We start from the raw sequence: 17,242 nt of genomic DNA on the forward strand, positions 1-17,242 counted from the left end.
GAATATGGCAGAAATCCTCTCAGAAATCCAGGAAATCTGCCAGGTTTGGCTCATTTTGATCATCTGGCAAGCTTTAGCAGTAAATATTATGAATATTTATGAAGATGGTTTAGAAATCCTTTTAGCGATCCTGTCTAGTTAGCCCATGTTAAACTCACTGGCTAGGTTTAGCAGTAAATATTCTGAACATTTATGAATGTAACTTAGCAATCCTGTCAGGTTAGCTCATGTTAAAGCCGGCTAGCTTTAACAGTAAATATTCTGAATGGTTATTATGAACATGGCAGGTAATCCTCTCAGAAATCCTGTCAGGTTAGCTCAGTTGGCTAGCTGCGTTTGTACTGAATATTCTGATAGTTGTGTCTTTTTTTTCCTCCTCTTTTTATTTCTCCTTTTTTTTTTTTTTTTTTTTTTTTTTTTTTTAAAAGCATTCTTGTGACACATCTGAGAGAAATGTTAACATTCCAGACCATTTTCTCTCATTTCTGCTCTCATTCAGCATTTTCACTGACCTGATAACAGGCTTAATGTTGACCTGCTCGCTAACTAAGCATACTTCAGTCATACCTTTAAAAAATAATAATAATAATAATAATAAAATCACAATGTGTGAGCTTGTAGTTATCAAAAAACAGTGACTTTGACTAAAATCTTGATGTCCACGTAAACAATAGCTCAGTGTGTGTAAATATTGTGTGCACACCTATATATATTATTATTTAAGAGCAGTGTTTGACCATGCTACTTTTTAAGTATGTGTATATACACTCTGCATGTGTGTGTGTGTGTGTGTGTGAGAGAGAGAGAAAGTGTCTGAGTGTGTGAGTCTACTGTGTACAACGTCATTCAAAACTGAAACCCTATCTGTGATGATTTTCAGACTCTAAAACAAATTTAGCATGGCTTATTTTTGTGTTTGTGTAATATGGTCCACATGTCACGCTGGGTTTGAATCAAATGTCTTAATTATTGAGTTTAACTGGGGCTTGCCCCTTGCTGTGTGTGTTACTGTGTGCTAATGTTCTCTCAGGAAACTCTCTGTGCCACTACTACTGGACAGCAGAACTAAAGCTAGAGCAGCTAAGCGTAGAGCCAGTGACGCTAGCACTGCCACGACTAGCTATGACGCAGCCAAGGCTAGCGCAGCTGCATCTAATGACCTTTCGGACAGGTAGAACGAGAACAGCGACAACGTTAGAGCTCTTAAATCCCGAGTGCCGTTGAGCGCGGTGTACGGACGCCGCGCTAAACATGCTAACCCTGTGTGAGAGTTAATGGGAAGTGCTTAACATTTATTGTTTGCGCTGGAATTTCGGGTGAAGCATTCCCCTAACTAAAACACAGGGCAGGGATGTAGGAAGAGGTGACGATAACATGGGATATAACGGTGTATAAGGATTTCTCGGGTGCTGTTTTTCACTAACCCCAGGAGTTTTTGCTTTGTTTTCTTGTCAGGGTTTATTTGGAAAATGTCTTGTGGTGAAAGTGAGACTCTGATTGGTTTACAGTTGTCTTTTTTTTGTTTTGTTTTTTTTAACATTTTCCATTTCGACTGTAATTTGCCTTCTTATGAGCTGCTTTCAGTGGTGTTTAAGACTTTATGTATTTCAAGCTGAAGCAGCTCTTAAGGACGCAAAGCTGTTCGCTCACATCTTTTAGGGCACAGGGGGCTTATTACAGGGTTGAACTGATTGTGTGTGTGTGTGTGTGTGTATGTGTGTGTTGTGTGTTCTCAGAATGTCCTTCTCGTCCAACCTGAACCACTACGGCATGGTACACGTGGCCAGCGTGAGCGACGTTCTTCTGGACACCTCCTTCACGCCGCCGTGTCAGCGCATGGGAGCCATGGTGTCCTTCCGCTCCTTCCAGGAATTCACCAGGTGTGTGTGCGCGTGTGAGAGAGAGATATTCATTCATAACTCAAAGACTTGTCACGTAAAAGATTACAGATGTGATTGTGCCAGATGAGACAGATGTGCATATTTCGAGGGTCCTTGTTTGATTGGATGTATTTAAATTTTCAGTACTTGTTATGAACTAAGCACTTTTTTTTTTCTTTCTCAGAAACATTAACGACGTCCTGAGCTGTTTCTCGGACTCTCCGCCCACCAGCCCGTCCTTCCCAGAAGGGGGAAACCCTGTACTGTATGTAGAGGAAGACAACAAGGTGAGTGACCCTGTTTGGACAGGCTAATGCTTATTTCCTTATTTCAGGAGTCAAGCTGATCGCAGCGACAGCTCCAGCATCACACCATATAACGACAGGCGGAACTGTGTATTGGAAGTTACAGCTTTTGACTTTGACACTTCGATTTACGAAATCGAACGGGATCCAACGTTGCCTTCGCTCATTTAAATTCAAAGCTTGTTGATGGTTATCAGTTATCGCTGAGAAACCATTAACAGTTAACCCATTACTGCATGGTGTTGCCATACGGCAACAATTTATTTATCTCCAATTTTTAACTGGATACAAATAATACAAAACATCTATTGTGCTATGTAACTGGAAAAGAGGCGCTTTAACTTTGACATTATTTATTTATTTATTTATTTTAAAGGGAAAAAATCCGTGTCAGATGACCAGGAAGTGCTTTTTGCACTTCCTTTTCTGCAATCGCACGGCATGGTGAAAGTCATCCTTGGAAGGCTCTTAAAATTCGTTTCATTCTTCAATATTTAGGCAAAACCACTTAAACTATCTGAGATAAATTAACTTTTTTTTTTTTTTTTTTTTTTTTTTTTTTTAAGAGCATACTGGATGAACCCATCCACATCCTGAATGTTGCTATTAAGACCGACAGCGACATCGATGACGACAGTTTGGCGTCCATGTTCCGGGAGTTCACCCAGTCCAAGGTAACCTACGTTTCAGACTCTACAAAATGTACGGCTTTTCTCTTTGCTTCATGTCAAATTACTGACTGGAACCTTTTGCTTTTCAGAAATCGATGCTGTTTGAGCACGGTATCCGGCGGCTCACCTTCCTCGTGGCTCAAAAGGTGAGGACTGCGTCTGCTTGGGACGCAGCACGGCTCTGTTTTATGTCCCGCCGTCCCGTTCTTCTTGTCCGTGTCCGAGCTTTTACTAAAATGATCCGAAAAAAGTGAATGCACATGATGATGATGATGATGATGATGATGTCCAGACGGAAACCCGATCTTAATTCATTCAGACTCAAATCTAGCTGTTCCACTGCATGTTTCTTTCTTTGTCTCCATCCCTTTGCTGTCGCGACGCCGTTACTAACAGGATTTCAGGAAACAGATCAACTGTGAGGTGGACCAGAGGTTCCATGTGAGTATTTTCTGTGTGATTTTAACATAAGAGAATAGATCTACACGTTACCGTTCTTCTCTTAACTCATGATTGCGGCTTGAACCCGATGGCAGTTGACCGATTCGCCAGACATTCGTAGACGAATCCCTGAATCTCCCGGGGGGAGGTTTTCGTGATGTTTAGTTTTTTGTTTTTTTTCTTTCTTACACAGAGGGAGTTCCCGAAATTTTTCACCTTCCGTGCAAGAGACAAGGTGGGTAAATGTTAAACGGTCGCTTTCTTTTAACCACAAACAGGTTGAAGCTTAAATCACAAACAGAACGATTTGTAGTATGTCTAAAACTATTGCAGTTGCTATGTGGGCTGGTCCAGATATATTTATATTTCATGAATGTGGTAACATTTATCAAACTGCAGTAAGACTTCTGAAAGATTGATGTCAAAAAAGGTTACATTTGAAAAAATTGTAGTAAATAAATAATGGGAATGAAGGAGGTGGGTGGGGGGAGGATGAAGGATGGAAATAAGGACAGAAGAAGTTAAATAGAAATTACAGAAGGAAAGGAAAGAAGGGAAAAGAAAGACAGGAAGGAAGAAAAAAAAGGAGAGAGGCAGGAAGGAAAAATGAGCAGGAGGACAGAAAGGTAGGACAGACAGATGGACAAGGAAGAAAGGGGGGAAGACAGGAAGAAAGGAAGGAAAAATAATGGGAGGGAGGAAGTAAAGAAAGGAAAGGAAGGAAAATCCAGGAAGATGGAAGGAAGGAAAAAGAGAGAAGAATGAAGGGAGGAAGGTAAAATATACAGGAAGGAAAAATATGGATGAAAGAAGGGAGGAGGGAATAAAGGAAAATAGGGAAGAAGGAAGGACAGAAGGCAGATAAAATAGGGAGAAAGGAAGGAAGAGCGAAAGAAAAGGAAAAGAAATGGGGAGGAAGGAAGAAAAGATAGAGAAAAGTAAGAAGGGAGGATAAAGAAAGAATGGTAATGATGGAAGGAAAGACAGAACGAAGGAAAGCCAGAAATGGGGAGGATGGAAAAGAGAGAAAGGAACATGAAAGTGAGGAAGGAAGGAACGAAAGAGAGAAAGGAGGGGAAAAGAAGTATAAAAGAATAAATGTAGATATTGTCGATGGCAGCGCTGCGTCCCAGGTTTCCCTGCGATATTAGAATCATTGCCACGTGAGACGTGTGCGTCCAGCTTCAGGCTTTGTGTCAGATTCATCCTTCTCCAAGACAGGAAGATGAGAGATTGGGAGTAAAAGACCCCGGGCCTCGGTTAACGCTTTTTAAACCAGGGTGTGACTCGTTTTTTTTTCAGGTGAAGTCTAAAAGTCGCTGTTTTATTCGGAGCTGTCCTCCGGAGTGTCCTTTCATCAGAAGTGTTCACGCTCGGCACACGTGCCGGGAAAGTCGAACACTCACGAGGCCTTTTTGTTCTTCTTTCTCCTCACTACAAAGCCGTTCTTTCTTTTCCAGACAGAAATAACGCTGTAGTAGAGGAAGGGTCCTCCCCTCCTGCGCCGGCACGCTCTCTGATAGCCTCTCAATCATGTTTGATAATGGCTCCTCCTGACTGTGATAGTTTTCTAAAATGGTTCCACCAAAGCTCATTACTTTAATGAACTTTTTAATTATTTTGCCCATTTGAGAGAGATGACGTCCATTAGCTAGCTGTGATTACCTACATTTACTAAATCTAGCCTGCTATTAGCGCTGGACGGGGTGGGGGTGTGTGTGTGTGGGGGGGGGATTCAACTGAATTTCACCTTCTTCTTCTCCAGTGTTTATATTATTCCCTCCCTGTGTTTTTGGGAAAGTTGAATGTTTTTGATGACCCGCGGTTCTGTTTGTGCGTCCAGTTCGAAGAGGACCGGATCTACAGGCACCTGGAGCCGGCGCTGGCCTTCCAGCTGGAACTGAACCGCATGCGGAACTTTGCGCTCACCGCCATCCCGTGCGCCAACCACAAGATGCACCTGTACCTGGGCGCCGCCCGCGTGGAGGTGGGTGCCGAGGTCACAGACTACCGCTTCTTCGTTCGTGCCATCATCCGCCACTCGGACCTCGTCACCAAGGTAAAAACGATTCTTATTCTTCTATTCCTCTCGGCTTCCCTTTCGCGAGTGAAGAAAGTATTTTAATTACACAGAAAAAGAGGTTACAGGTCACTGAACTGAGCGAGGGAATGTTTTTCTAGACACAACCATAACTTTAAATATGTAACGCCATCGCATGTTGATGTGGTATTACAGTGTGTGTGATTGATTTTGATTTGATTTATTTCCGTTTGTCGTGCTTTTCAGGAAGCCTCTTTCGAGTACCTCCACAACGAGGCCGAGCGACTGCTCTTGGAAGCCATGGACGAGCTGGAGGTGGCCTTCAACAACACCACGGTGCGCACAGACTGCAACCACATCTTCCTCAACTTCGTCCCCACCGTCATCATGGATCCCTCAAAGGTTCTGTTTTTGCGCAATAGTTCGGTACAGTGTGTTGCTTGACTAGGAAGCCCATGTTCTCTGTGAGCTCTAGGACTGAAACACTGTGTGTGTGTGTGTGTGTGTGTGTGTGTGTGTGTGTGTGTGTGTGTGTGTGTGTGTGTGGCAGATCGAGGAGTCGGTGCGTTCCATGGTGATGCGTTATGGCAGCCGTCTGTGGAAGCTGCGCGTGCTCCAAGCCGAGCTGAAGATCAACATCCGGCTCACGCCCACGGGCAAGCAGATCCCCATCCGCCTGTTCCTGACCAACGAGAGCGGCTACTACCTGGACATCAGTCTGTACAAGGAGGTCACGGACTCTCGCACGGGACAGGTGGGGCCCAATGACCGCCAGGTGGGGCCCACACGTCTCTCACTCACGCACACACACACACAGTTGAATGGTTTTAGTGCTAGTGTCATGTTTCACATCGTTCCATGATATCGTGAGAAAAATATTCAAAATGCGGTGCAAGGTTTTTGTCAGGATTTCCTCATATTTTTCTTTCTACAGCAGACGAGGTAGGTCTCCTCATCACGTTTTCTGCACGTGGTTGCTTTTATATAAATGTGTACAATGTACGGATGTGTTATTTTATTTTAAACCACTTTGACCTGAAACAAAGGCGATCTGCAGAATAAAAATAACGAATAAATAATAATAATAATAATCAGTGTCATTTTAATAAATGTCTAATGTTAGCAGAACCTTTCAGCACAGACATCAGTGTCGTTCATGGTCATGTCATATTTTCTTTTCTTTTTTTTTTCTTTCTTTTCTTCTTCGTCTCGTTTTTATTTATTTATTTATTTTTTATTCTAGATCATGTTCCAGGCGTACGGAGACAAGCAGGGGCCTCTCCATGGCATGCTCATCAACACACCGTACGTCACCAAAGACCTGCTGCAGTCCAAACGCTTCCAGGCCCAGAGCCTCGGCACCACCTACGTCTACGACCTGCCCGAGATGTTCAGACAGGTGCGCTCGGCAACAAGAATAATAATAAATAATAAACTAAAAATCTGTAGGATCAACGTCTAGGGTTTTCTTCATAAATTCGATGATAGTTCACGTCGGCGAGTATTCCGTAAAATGACAAATTACAAAGTATGAGATCATGTGAAAGGTATGATTTTATGTCTCGAATTCGAGAAATTGTTTTTTGTGGGCGTGGTCTAGATCTGTGGCTTTTCTATCCGTTTTTGTTTTTTTCATTTGCCCCTCCTGCTGTCATTCGTCCAGGCGCTGAAAAAGCTGTGGCAATCCATGGACACGTACGCTCAGCTGCCCAAGTGCCCCCTTCCCTCTGAGCTCCTCACCTTCACCGAGCTGGTGCTGGACTCTCAGGGTCAGCTGGTGCAGATGAACCGCTTGCCTGGTGGCAATGAGGTCCGACTCTCAGTACTCGGCGTTCAGATCGTAGCAAATTTCCATATCTTGTCAACGAAGCTCTAACTGTACGTTTTGTAGATTGGCATGGTGGCGTGGCGGATCACCCTCAGGACACCCGAGTACCCCGCTGGCCGCGACATCGTCGTGATCAGCAACGACATCACCCACAAGATCGGCTCGTTCGGGCCGCAGGAGGACGTCCTCTTCCAGCAGGCATCGGAGATGGCGCGCGAGAGCGGCATCCCGCGCGTCTACATCGCCGCCAACAGCGGCGCCCGCATCGGCCTGGCGGAGGAGATCAGACACATGTTCCACGTGGCCTGGCAGGACCCGGCCGACCCGTACAAGGTGAGACGCCACACTGTGGTGTGTGCAGATTTTTTTTTTAAAAACGCAATATTCAGGGCGCAACACATCTCACTCAGGAGTATACAGAAAGCATAAAATGCTCTAAAATACACATGGAACTTCATACGTGGGTCATTTTGGTTTTGTCTGACAGGGATTTAAGTACCTCTACCTCACACCTCAGGACTATAAGAAGGTCTCTGCGCTGAACTCGGTGCACTGCGAGCACGTGGAGGACGAAGGGGAATCGAGGTGTGCACACGGTTCTGATTTGACAGTTTGTTTGTTTGTTTACGTGGCTGGTGCTGTTCTGCAAATCCACTTAAAACTGAAGTGCTAGTGTTCAGCTATACTTGTTTTAAAGGGTTTAATATGGTGCGTGCATGTGCGTGCATGTGTGTGTGTGTGTGTGTGTGTGTGTGTGTGTGTGTGTGTACATGCAGGTATAAGATCACAGACATCATTGGAAAGGAGGAAGGCTTGGGCGTAGAGAACCTGAGAGGCTCAGGGATGATCGCCGGAGAATCTTCGCTCGCTTATGAGGAGATCATCACCATGAACCTGGTACAGTAGAAACACACACACACACACACGCGCACACACACAATTGTAACATTTTAAAAAAAGCTTTTGTTGTGTTTTTTTTTATTATTATTATTATTCTAATTCAGCATATTCAGAGTCAATATATCAAATTGTAACATTTTTATGTTAAATCTGTCTTTATTTTTCTCCCTTTATGTTGATGTATTTTGTAGACGTTATATAAATAATAAAAGGATCATTAAACATGCATTTTCCCCCTTTTTTTTTTTTCTTTTTTTTTTGTACAATGTAACTTTATGGTCACGTATTGTAGATTTTTTACTTTTTTTTTTTTATCACCCGACCCTCAGCTTATATGCATCTTGAGTATTAGTAACCCAAACAATTTTGTTTTAATGTTCAGCCCAAAAACCTGCATATGATTACAATACTTATGATATTGTTACTCCGACTAATTTCATATAGTATTTAATTGTTGTGTGATTTGGTGTTAATTCTGTGCGTGTGTGTGTGTGTGGCGTCGTGCTGCTCAGGTGACATGCAGGGCCATCGGGATCGGCGCGTACCTGGTGCGTCTCGGCCAGCGGACCATCCAGGTGGAGAACTCGCACATCATCCTGACGGGAGCCGGAGCCCTCAACAAGGTGCGTCCGGTCTTCTGGACGAACCGTCACATAACGTGACCCGTGCGTAGGTTCCAGAAGGACCGGTTTGAGTATTTCAGAAACCGGGGGGGCGTGGATTACATCCAGCTCTGCGGACGGAAACATCTCCGGTGACTCGAAGAACAGCTCTTTTCTGAGACGCGTTTGGAAACTCGCTCCGTAATCGGTTCCGCTTTCTGAACCGCCGCACATTAATTGATGCAGCGGGAACCGTTTTCCCTTTTTCCCCCGTCTCTCGTATACAAACGGCCGTCATAACTGTTTGCTCGCGCGCATAAATTTCCACGCTGCCCCGGCAGATAAGGCCAGTTTAATTTGCTCCCGGTTTAATTGCGTCAGTAAATTCAGGCCATGGAGTGCAGCGCGGTGACGGTGTAGGACCGGTTTTGTTTGGGGCCCCACCCCCGCCCTCTCAATCAGTTTCTCTCATCTGTGACGCGATAGATTGCTGTTCGGTTCGTGCAGTTAGTACGTCTACGTTTTTGGGAGCAAAGATTTGTTACGAATTGGTCAGGAACGCGTGTTCCTTGATAGAGGTCCAGCGTGTTCCGCTCGTTTCCTAATAATCTCTATGCATATTTTGTCATTTTGAATTGTTTGCCCGTCAATTTTCACATCTCCATCTTCCTTCCTTTCATTCTTTCTGTCTGTCTTTTTCTCAGTCTCCTGCAGGTCTGGTAGTGTTAATAAAAGAAGAAAAAAAATCATGACATCGTTATTTGCATAGAAATAACTTGATGCCCGAGGCTGGGGGAGGAAAGGGCACGCGCATCATTCTTTGGAAAGCGTGCTCTCTGTTGGCATCTATAGATTTTTATTATTATTTTTTTTATTATTATTATTTCCATTTCATTGTGTGCAGAAATGGTTCTGCTTTGTGCCTATTTTTCAGTTTTCTGTCCCTTTTGTACGCATGGGTGCGAACGAAATGAAACGCGGTTCAGTCGTCGTGCGGCGCGCTGTAAACCTGCGCTTGACATCGAAATACGTAACGTAACGTAAGGTCGAACTTCAATTCAGATCGTGCACAAAGAGAGAGAAGTCATTTCTGGGCTACGTGCACAGAGCAGGAGACCGCCTACTACTCGTTATAGTTTGGCCTTATAAAAATAAAAGAAAACCAAGGGGGAAACCCTAAAACCGGTTTGTTCGTCGAAATCTGCAATCGATTTGTACCTTTATCGTTGTTGCTGAAGATTTTTGTCCGGACGAAGGGAAAATAAGGAAAGTTAAGTAACTTAAAAATAAACAAAAATATCCAATTTAATGCGTTTGAGTAGAACATAAAAGAAGGTTAAATCGTGTTTGACGTGTTTGCTCTATGTGCGCTCCCTCTCTCTCTTCCTCTCTCCCTCTCTCTCTCTCTCCCTCTCTCTCTCCCTCTCTCTCTTCCTCTCTCCCTCTCCCTCTCTCCCTCTCTCCCCCTCCCTCTCTCCCTCTCTCCCCCTCCCTCTCTCTCCCTCCCACTCTCTCCCCCTCTCTCTCCCTTCCTCTCTCTCCCTCTCTTGCTGTTCCTCCCTCACACTCTCCCCCCCCCTCTCCCTGCCACTCTCTCCCTATACGTGTGCTCTCTCTTTCTCTCTCTCTCTCTCTCTCTCTCTCTCTCTCTCTCTCTCTCTCTGTGTGCGCTCTCTCACTTGCTCTCGCTCTGTGCACTCTCTCTCTCTCTCTCTCCGTGTGCTCTCACACTCTCTCTCCCTCGCTCTCTGTGCGCTCTCTCTCTCTCTGTGCTCTCTTTCTCTCTCTCTCTGTCTCTCTCTCACTCTCTATCTCTCTCTCTCTCTGTGCAGGTCCTCGGCCGTGAGGTTTACACGTCCAATAACCAGCTGGGAGGCGTCCAGATCATGCACAACAACGGCGTTACACACACCACGGTGTGCGACGACTTCGAGGGTGTTTACACACTGCTGCAGTGGCTCTCCTACATGCCCAAGGTGGAGGGGTTGGCGGGGGGGGGGGGGGGGGATAAATAAATAAATCACATCCACTACACACTTCAGTTTTACTTCAGTTTCCAGTACAATTAAAAAAACTTTGTTAAGGAATAAACGGACAAAAAGTATGACACGCCGTACTTCTTATCCGTTTATAGCTACGTTCGATGATGTGGAACATCCACGAAACAAGTCCGTTACAGAAAACTTATTTTTGTGCAGCGGCCTTCATCCGATTATCAGCATATTTTTTACATTTATTTATTTATTTATTTTTTCAGAACACGGCGAGCCCCGTGCCGCTGCTGGCAGCCAAGGACCCCATCGATCGGCTGGTGGAGTTCGTACCCACAAAAGCGCCGTACGACCCTCGGTGGATGCTGGCAGGACGAGCCAGTCCGAGTGAGAAAATGGTCTTCTACGTATATTAGAGAAATTTAACCCGTGCTTGATTGATTGGTTTGCTTTGAAATCAGATAGCAGTGATATTGGAGAAGTGTGTGTGTGAGGGGTCAGGAACTGCACCAGTAGATCACTGTAAGACTCGCTGTAAGATGTTCAGGCTCTGGGTTCACAGAGATAAGGCTGCGATGGATGGGCCTCCCGCTTTCCAGCCAGGAGAGATTCCACATCTCTATAATTACAGCAAAGGGAACGAGACACGGCCTCGAGCCCAGACACACAGCTTAATCCCACGCTGACGTCATACCTGCGACTTTGTTGATAAACTAAAAAAAAGGTGAAATCCTGGCCGCTAGGATGACTCATGGAGATGCTGATGAAAATGTGACCAAAAAAAACACCCAAACAGATTAATGTGTCTAATACAGATGAGAGGAACGAAAGATTGTTTGCAAATTGCTGGATCTGGAGGTCCAAAATTTACCTCTGGGTACCTGGACCCTGTGGAATCCTGGGAAATGACAACGCAGGCATTGCTGCAAAAGAGGCACTATCAGCCGATTTTTCCAAAAGTGTCCGATCCCCTCCCACTGACCCGAAAACCTTTAATAAACTCGTCTATTAATAAGGAATGGCAAACTGAGTGCGAGCAATGCACCGTGAACAAAACCCCATGACGTCAGCCGTATCGTTAGCAAAAGAAACGCTTCTCCGGGACCAGATGTTCTCCACTAGATCTCTGTGGAACAGGTCACTCCAGGATGATCCACGAGGGGAATGTTAGGAGGAGACTCACCAACATGTAGCTTCTGCCAGAACCCATTATCCTCCAAGCATGTTTTATTACACTGTACTGGTCTGAACACCGTGACAAACCTGTTTTAGTTTTATTCAGTCAACACTGGAAGAAATTTTTAACAAAGTCAAGCCTAACGCAATTTTAGAGTTTTTAGGAAAAAGAGACTTTAAAAAGATTATATAGAGTTCCTCAGACCTCTCTCTCTCTCTCCCCCTCTCTGTTTCTCTGTACGTCTCTGCCCCCCTCCCCCTCTCTCTCTCTCTCTCTCTCTCTCTCTCTCTCTCTCTCTCTCTCTCTCTCTCTCTCTCTCTCTGTGTTTCTCTGTATCTGTCTGTCTCTGTCTGCTCTCCCTGTATTTCTGTATGCCTCTGCCCGCTCTCTCTCTCTCTCTCTCTCTCTCTCTCTGTCTCTCTCCCTCTCTGTTTCTCTGTATGTTTCTGCCCCCCCCCCTCTCTCCTTTCTCTCTCTCTCCCCCCTCTCTGTATGTCTCTGCCCCCCCCCTCTCAAACACCCCCCCCGTCTCTCTCTCTCTGTCTCTCTCTCTTTCTCTACATTTTATATATATATACATTATTTATATATATATAATGTTTCTCTCTCTGTCTATCTTGCTCTCTTTCATTTTCTCTCTCTCTTTCTCTCTTTCTCTCTCTTTCTCTCTCGCAGACCCTAAAGGAGCGTGGGTCAATGGTTTCTTTGACCACGGTTCGTTTATGGAGATCATGCAGCCGTGGGCACAGAGTGTGGTGGTGGGCAGAGCCAGGTGAGCTCCTGCACATCGACATTATACCTAAACACATCGATCCTTTTAGATGTCATTATCTATGGACACGTACTGTATCTGCATCGTTTACTTCTTATTTCCATTACTATTGGAAACACAAGGCCACGACACCTTCATAACGATCAAGCTCTCCTTCAGAGAGCTATTCATCCCCTCTCTCTCTCTCTCTCTCTCTCTCTCAGCACACTTTCAAAGCTTTTCATGGAAACCATTAGTTCATCATCAGTCTTGTGCTGTCCTGCCCTGGGTCCCAGTGCACTGTTTTTGTTTGCTTGTTTGTTTTTTAATTTCCCTGAGGAAGCTCCAGGTTTTTAGGACAGGAGTTTAGGACGACTACTATAAATTTCCCTAATTATATTTCTCAAACAACATTTCTCGAAATGTTTTCTGTAAGGAGAGATTTATGCGACATTGATGGAAGGAGTCTCCGGTGTCTTCTCTTTGTAGCAGTTTCCCACCGTGAGAAAGTCCCATTGAATGAAACGCCACTGATTTAGATTTTTTTTCTCTCAGCTTCAAAATGGCGTTCGCGTTTCAATAGACAGCTCCCTGGTCTTCGTGTCGGTTTATCCTTTTTAACAACAAACGCAACCTTCACGGGCGAAACCTAGGGCTCGAACCAAAGAGTAGACATTCAGACCTATCCTTATTAATTCGTTAAACAGCCAGAGCACACCCGGGCAGCAAGAAAAACCGATCAGTCACATGTTCCAATATTTTTCCTTGATTGCTTTGAAAGAGTGGGTTTACTCAAACAAAAGCTGCCATGTTCGGAGTTGTTTAACACATCTGGATGCATATAGTCAGGAAACGAACGATGAAATTCCGATCTTTTGATCTCAATAACAATAGCTGGATAACAGCCCTTGCTGTTCCAATACTTTCGACGGGGACCGTGTTTAGTATACTTTCGTATAATCATTGATGCCTAACACCAAATATTATTAATGATATGAGTATTCATGCTATGTTTGCAGGTTGGGAGGTATCCCAGTCGGCGTGGTCGCCGTGGAGACGAGAACAGTCGAGCTGTCCATCCCGGCAGATCCGGCTAACCTGGACTCGGAGGCCAAAGTGAGCCTCAGACTCGCACTCTCGCACCCGGACGCTACTACATGCGGACTCGCCATGCTCATCGTGTGTATGTGTCTTGTCTTCTTTAGATCATCCAGCAGGCCGGTCAGGTGTGGTTCCCCGACTCTGCTTTTAAGACGGCTCAAGCTATTAAGGACCTGAACCGCGAGGGGCTTCCTCTCATGGTGTTCGCCAACTGGAGAGGCTTTTCTGGCGGCATGAAAGGTCCGTACGTTTCGGTCCGTAAACCAATCAACGGCGCCGCGGTATAAAAACATATTCTAAAACACATCTTGCCTGCAGACATGTACGACCAGGTGCTGAAGTTCGGCGCGTACATCGTGGACGGCCTGAGGGAGTACAGGCAGCCGGTGCTGGTCTACATCCCGCCTCAAGCTGAGCTCCGTGGAGGATCGTGGGTAGTGATCGACCCCACGATCAACCCGCGCCACATGGAGATGTACGCAGACAAGGACAGCCGGTAAGAGCTTTACGTTTCTATAGAAAACCCAATAACGTCGTGTCGGTTTGTCTGTACACAATACTGTACGTGTTGCTCCTTAACATCGTTATAACGGATGTCGCGTTGCGCAGCGGTGGCGTGTTGGAGCCGGAGGGGACGGTGGAGATCAAGTTTAGAAAGAAGGATCTGGTCAAGACCATGAGGCGCGTCGATCCCGTTTACATGGGTCTGGCTGAGAGACTTGGTGAGTCCAGAAATCTTGTTTAGAGGACGTAATAAATAAAATAAATAAAACAACTCGCGTTTAAGAGCGCGATAATCTCACCGGACACATCTTCACCCTAGTTCTAGCGAGAGAGCGGCATTTAAGCTGACGTCTAGCAAGTGACGAGTAATTTGGACTTTGGAAAGTATTCAGACCCCTTGTGGAGGTTTTTAAGCTACTGCGTCTGGTGAAAAGGGTGAAGCATGGTGGCGGCGGCATCATACTACTACTATAGTCAAAGCAAAACATGTTCTAGTGCTTTAGAAAAGGGTCTGAATACTTGTCCGTTGTGTTTTCCTGTTTTTTTTTCCCTTAAACACAACACCAAGTAACGTTTTAGTTTTCTACAGAAACCGTATTAGCCCAGAGCAAATGGCATGGTCACGTGGATCGTTGCATGTGGTGCTGTTCTCTTGTTTCGTGCTAATCCTCACGTTATATCAGCAGTCTTTACGCGTGTGTGTACGCAGGCACGCCGGAGCTGAACGTATCAGAACGTAAGGAGTTGGAGGGCAAACTGAAGGAGCGAGAGGAGTTCCTGCTGCCCATCTACCATCAAGTAGCAGTGCAGTTTGCCGACCTGCACGACACGCCGGGACGCATGCAGGAGAAAGGAGTCATCACTGTGAGCCTATGATTCGATTTTTCATCCCGCTGTGACAGCTCGTATCACGTTATCGTGTAGCATTACGGCTCCTAGGGTAACATACGAGCGTCGCTGGCTTCTCGCTGTCGGTTACAGCTTCTGTGGTGAACGTTACAACAGCTAGTTAATACAATCGGAGATCGACCGATAATCAGTTTTACCGATTTATTTTCCATGATCGGATATCGGTTTTGTAATATCGGATCCACCGATAAATGCCGCCATCTTGTGGGCGCTTTGAGAACTGCACGCAGGACCACCATTTACTTAACATAGCCATTAGTGCGCAAATTAGACGTGTCGAGCTAGAGACAAACTCAGAGTAATGTTTACCTCATCAAAGCCTTTATTTTTTTTAAAAAGACACTTTAGTAATAGTGCACTTTATTTATTTATTCATTTATTTATTTGTACTCTTTCAGACCCCTCTATTTATTGGCGTATAAATTAGGTTTTTGTTTTGTTTTGTTTTGTATGCAAAGAAAGAAGTGAAATTGATTAAATTGTTCAGTTCATGTGTTGTCGTTATCATTGTGTCGAAAAGTTAAACGATAAATAAATATCGATTATTGGGCGCATAAACACAAACAAACAAATAATCTGTATCGGTCGATCTCTAAATACAATACAATATAATCTATACTACTAAAAGAGAATGTGGTATGCTATTAATCTGTTTACGCAGTGACTTAAAACGAAACTTTGCGTAAAAATTTTAAGGAAGCAAAAATGAAATGAAACGCAGCCAGAAAAATGTTTTGTTCCGCGTTGGCAGGACGTGTTGGAGTGGCGCACGTCCAGGCAGTTCTTTTACTGGCGTCTGCGGCGGCTCCTGTTGGAGGACACGGTGAAGAAGAAGATCCAGCAGGCTAACAGTGAGCTGACCGACGGCCAGGTGCAGGCCATGCTGCGGCGCTGGTTCGTCGAGGCCGAGGGAGCCGTGAAGGTGCAGCCCAAAAAAAAAATAAACATCCTTTCATTCGATTCACTTAATCACATTCTTAATTTGATGTTCTCTAATTACTTTAACGTATCGTACGTATAAATTGTTATTGAAATGTTAAAGCTTAAAACAGTCGTGAAGACGTTTTTATGCTAAATATAGTCTCGTTATAAATCTATTCGATTTTTAAATTAGTTATTAAACATGAGGCGATGTTTCACCTACAATTCTATGTAGACTTTAAATGTACTCGAATGTATTTGATGACCAGCGTGATCCTGTGTAAATTGGTAGAATACTAATATCATCTCGTTTACACGTGAACATCCTCACTAGATTTTGTCGAAGTTTTTCGTAACGTTTCGCCGTTCATACGGAAACGAACAAACGGATTGTCTGCACATCGTCTACAGTAAAGCCGGTGCATCAAGAGTGCCGTGTTTTTAAGTCCGAGCCGACTCGGTCTGCGCGTGAGGGACGCACCAGGCTCCTGGCGCGATGCCAACCGCCGCCGGCGGCCCTCACAAGTATCCGCAAGAGGAGGAGGCGGCGGCTGACGCGGCTAATGCATTAGCCCCAATCAGAGCGGGCTATCTTAAGCCGCAATTAATCTCCTCCCTGGCACGCACAGATAGGAGTGCAACATGCTGTTTCTTAATTAAAAGCAAACGGATTAAACATGATTAATAAAGGCCGTTAAATGTTCCCGTCCACCATGAGCTCGGGGTTATTTATTTATTTATTTATTTATTTATTTCCCCCTCCCCATTTTCAGAGCAAATCTTTCAGAGTCCAGCTTTGTTTCAAATCAGCCTTATCTGTAGGGCCTTAATCAAGAGAACGTTTTTTATTACAATTTGGACTGTGGTGATCATCAAATATGCAAATTATTCACGTCAAAAGCAGTTTATTTGAATCAGACAAAGTTGAAAAGAATTCCTGGTGTATTTCATCATTACTTTGTGTGTGTGTGTCAGGCGTATTTATGGGACAGTAATGAGGACGTGGTGGAGTGGTTGGAGAAGCAGCTGGCTGAGGAGGAAGGAGCGCGGTCTGTTATCGACGAGAACATTAAGTACATCCGGAGGGACCACATTCTCAAACAGATCCGCAGGTAACGTCTCGGCATTCCTAATATACACTCTTATTCTTTTTTTCTTTTTCCCTTTACCCCTCCCCGGCTCTGGAGGGACTTTCAAAAGTCATCTTTCTACTTGTAACA

General features: G+C 44.7%; 1 protein-coding gene across 9 annotated transcripts in view; it reads left to right on the plus strand.

Annotated features, from left to right (window-relative positions):
• The window catches only part of acaca (acetyl-CoA carboxylase alpha), a 31,950-nt gene that overhangs the window by 13,320 nt on the left and 1,388 nt on the right, over positions 1-17,242 (plus strand). For 2 of the 9 annotated variants that reach the window (XM_053617672.1, XM_053617674.1), the window contains 25 exons: positions 1,737-1,880; positions 2,065-2,167; positions 2,752-2,859; positions 2,946-3,002; positions 3,253-3,297; positions 3,491-3,532; positions 5,141-5,356; positions 5,585-5,740; positions 5,889-6,113; positions 6,582-6,737; positions 7,002-7,148; positions 7,230-7,499; positions 7,654-7,751; positions 7,943-8,063; positions 8,579-8,689; positions 10,501-10,644; positions 10,926-11,046; positions 12,512-12,608; positions 13,607-13,703; positions 13,793-13,928; positions 14,007-14,184; positions 14,298-14,410; positions 14,902-15,056; positions 15,853-16,023; positions 16,998-17,134. In XM_053617672.1, coding sequence (XP_053473647.1) covers positions 1,737-1,880; positions 2,065-2,167; positions 2,752-2,859; positions 2,946-3,002; positions 3,253-3,297; positions 3,491-3,532; positions 5,141-5,356; positions 5,585-5,740; positions 5,889-6,113; positions 6,582-6,737; positions 7,002-7,148; positions 7,230-7,499; positions 7,654-7,751; positions 7,943-8,063; positions 8,579-8,689; positions 10,501-10,644; positions 10,926-11,046; positions 12,512-12,608; positions 13,607-13,703; positions 13,793-13,928; positions 14,007-14,184; positions 14,298-14,410; positions 14,902-15,056; positions 15,853-16,023; positions 16,998-17,134 — 3,348 coding nt within the window. Of the gene's footprint in view, positions 1-1,030; positions 1,172-1,736; positions 1,881-2,064; positions 2,168-2,751; positions 2,860-2,945; positions 3,003-3,252; positions 3,298-3,490; positions 3,533-5,140; positions 5,357-5,584; positions 5,741-5,888; positions 6,114-6,581; positions 6,738-7,001; positions 7,149-7,229; positions 7,500-7,653; positions 7,752-7,942; positions 8,064-8,578; positions 8,690-10,500; positions 10,645-10,925; positions 11,047-12,511; positions 12,609-13,606; positions 13,704-13,792; positions 13,929-14,006; positions 14,185-14,297; positions 14,411-14,901; positions 15,057-15,852; positions 16,024-16,997; positions 17,135-17,242 lie in introns of all 9 variants that reach the window. The other 7 variants (XM_053617668.1, XM_053617669.1, XM_053617670.1 and 4 more) reach the window with 7 other exon arrangements.

Source organism: Ictalurus furcatus, chromosome 28 (assembly GCF_023375685.1).
Source record: "Ictalurus furcatus strain D&B chromosome 28, Billie_1.0, whole genome shotgun sequence".
Classification (NCBI taxonomy): domain Eukaryota; kingdom Metazoa; phylum Chordata; class Actinopteri; order Siluriformes; family Ictaluridae; genus Ictalurus; species Ictalurus furcatus.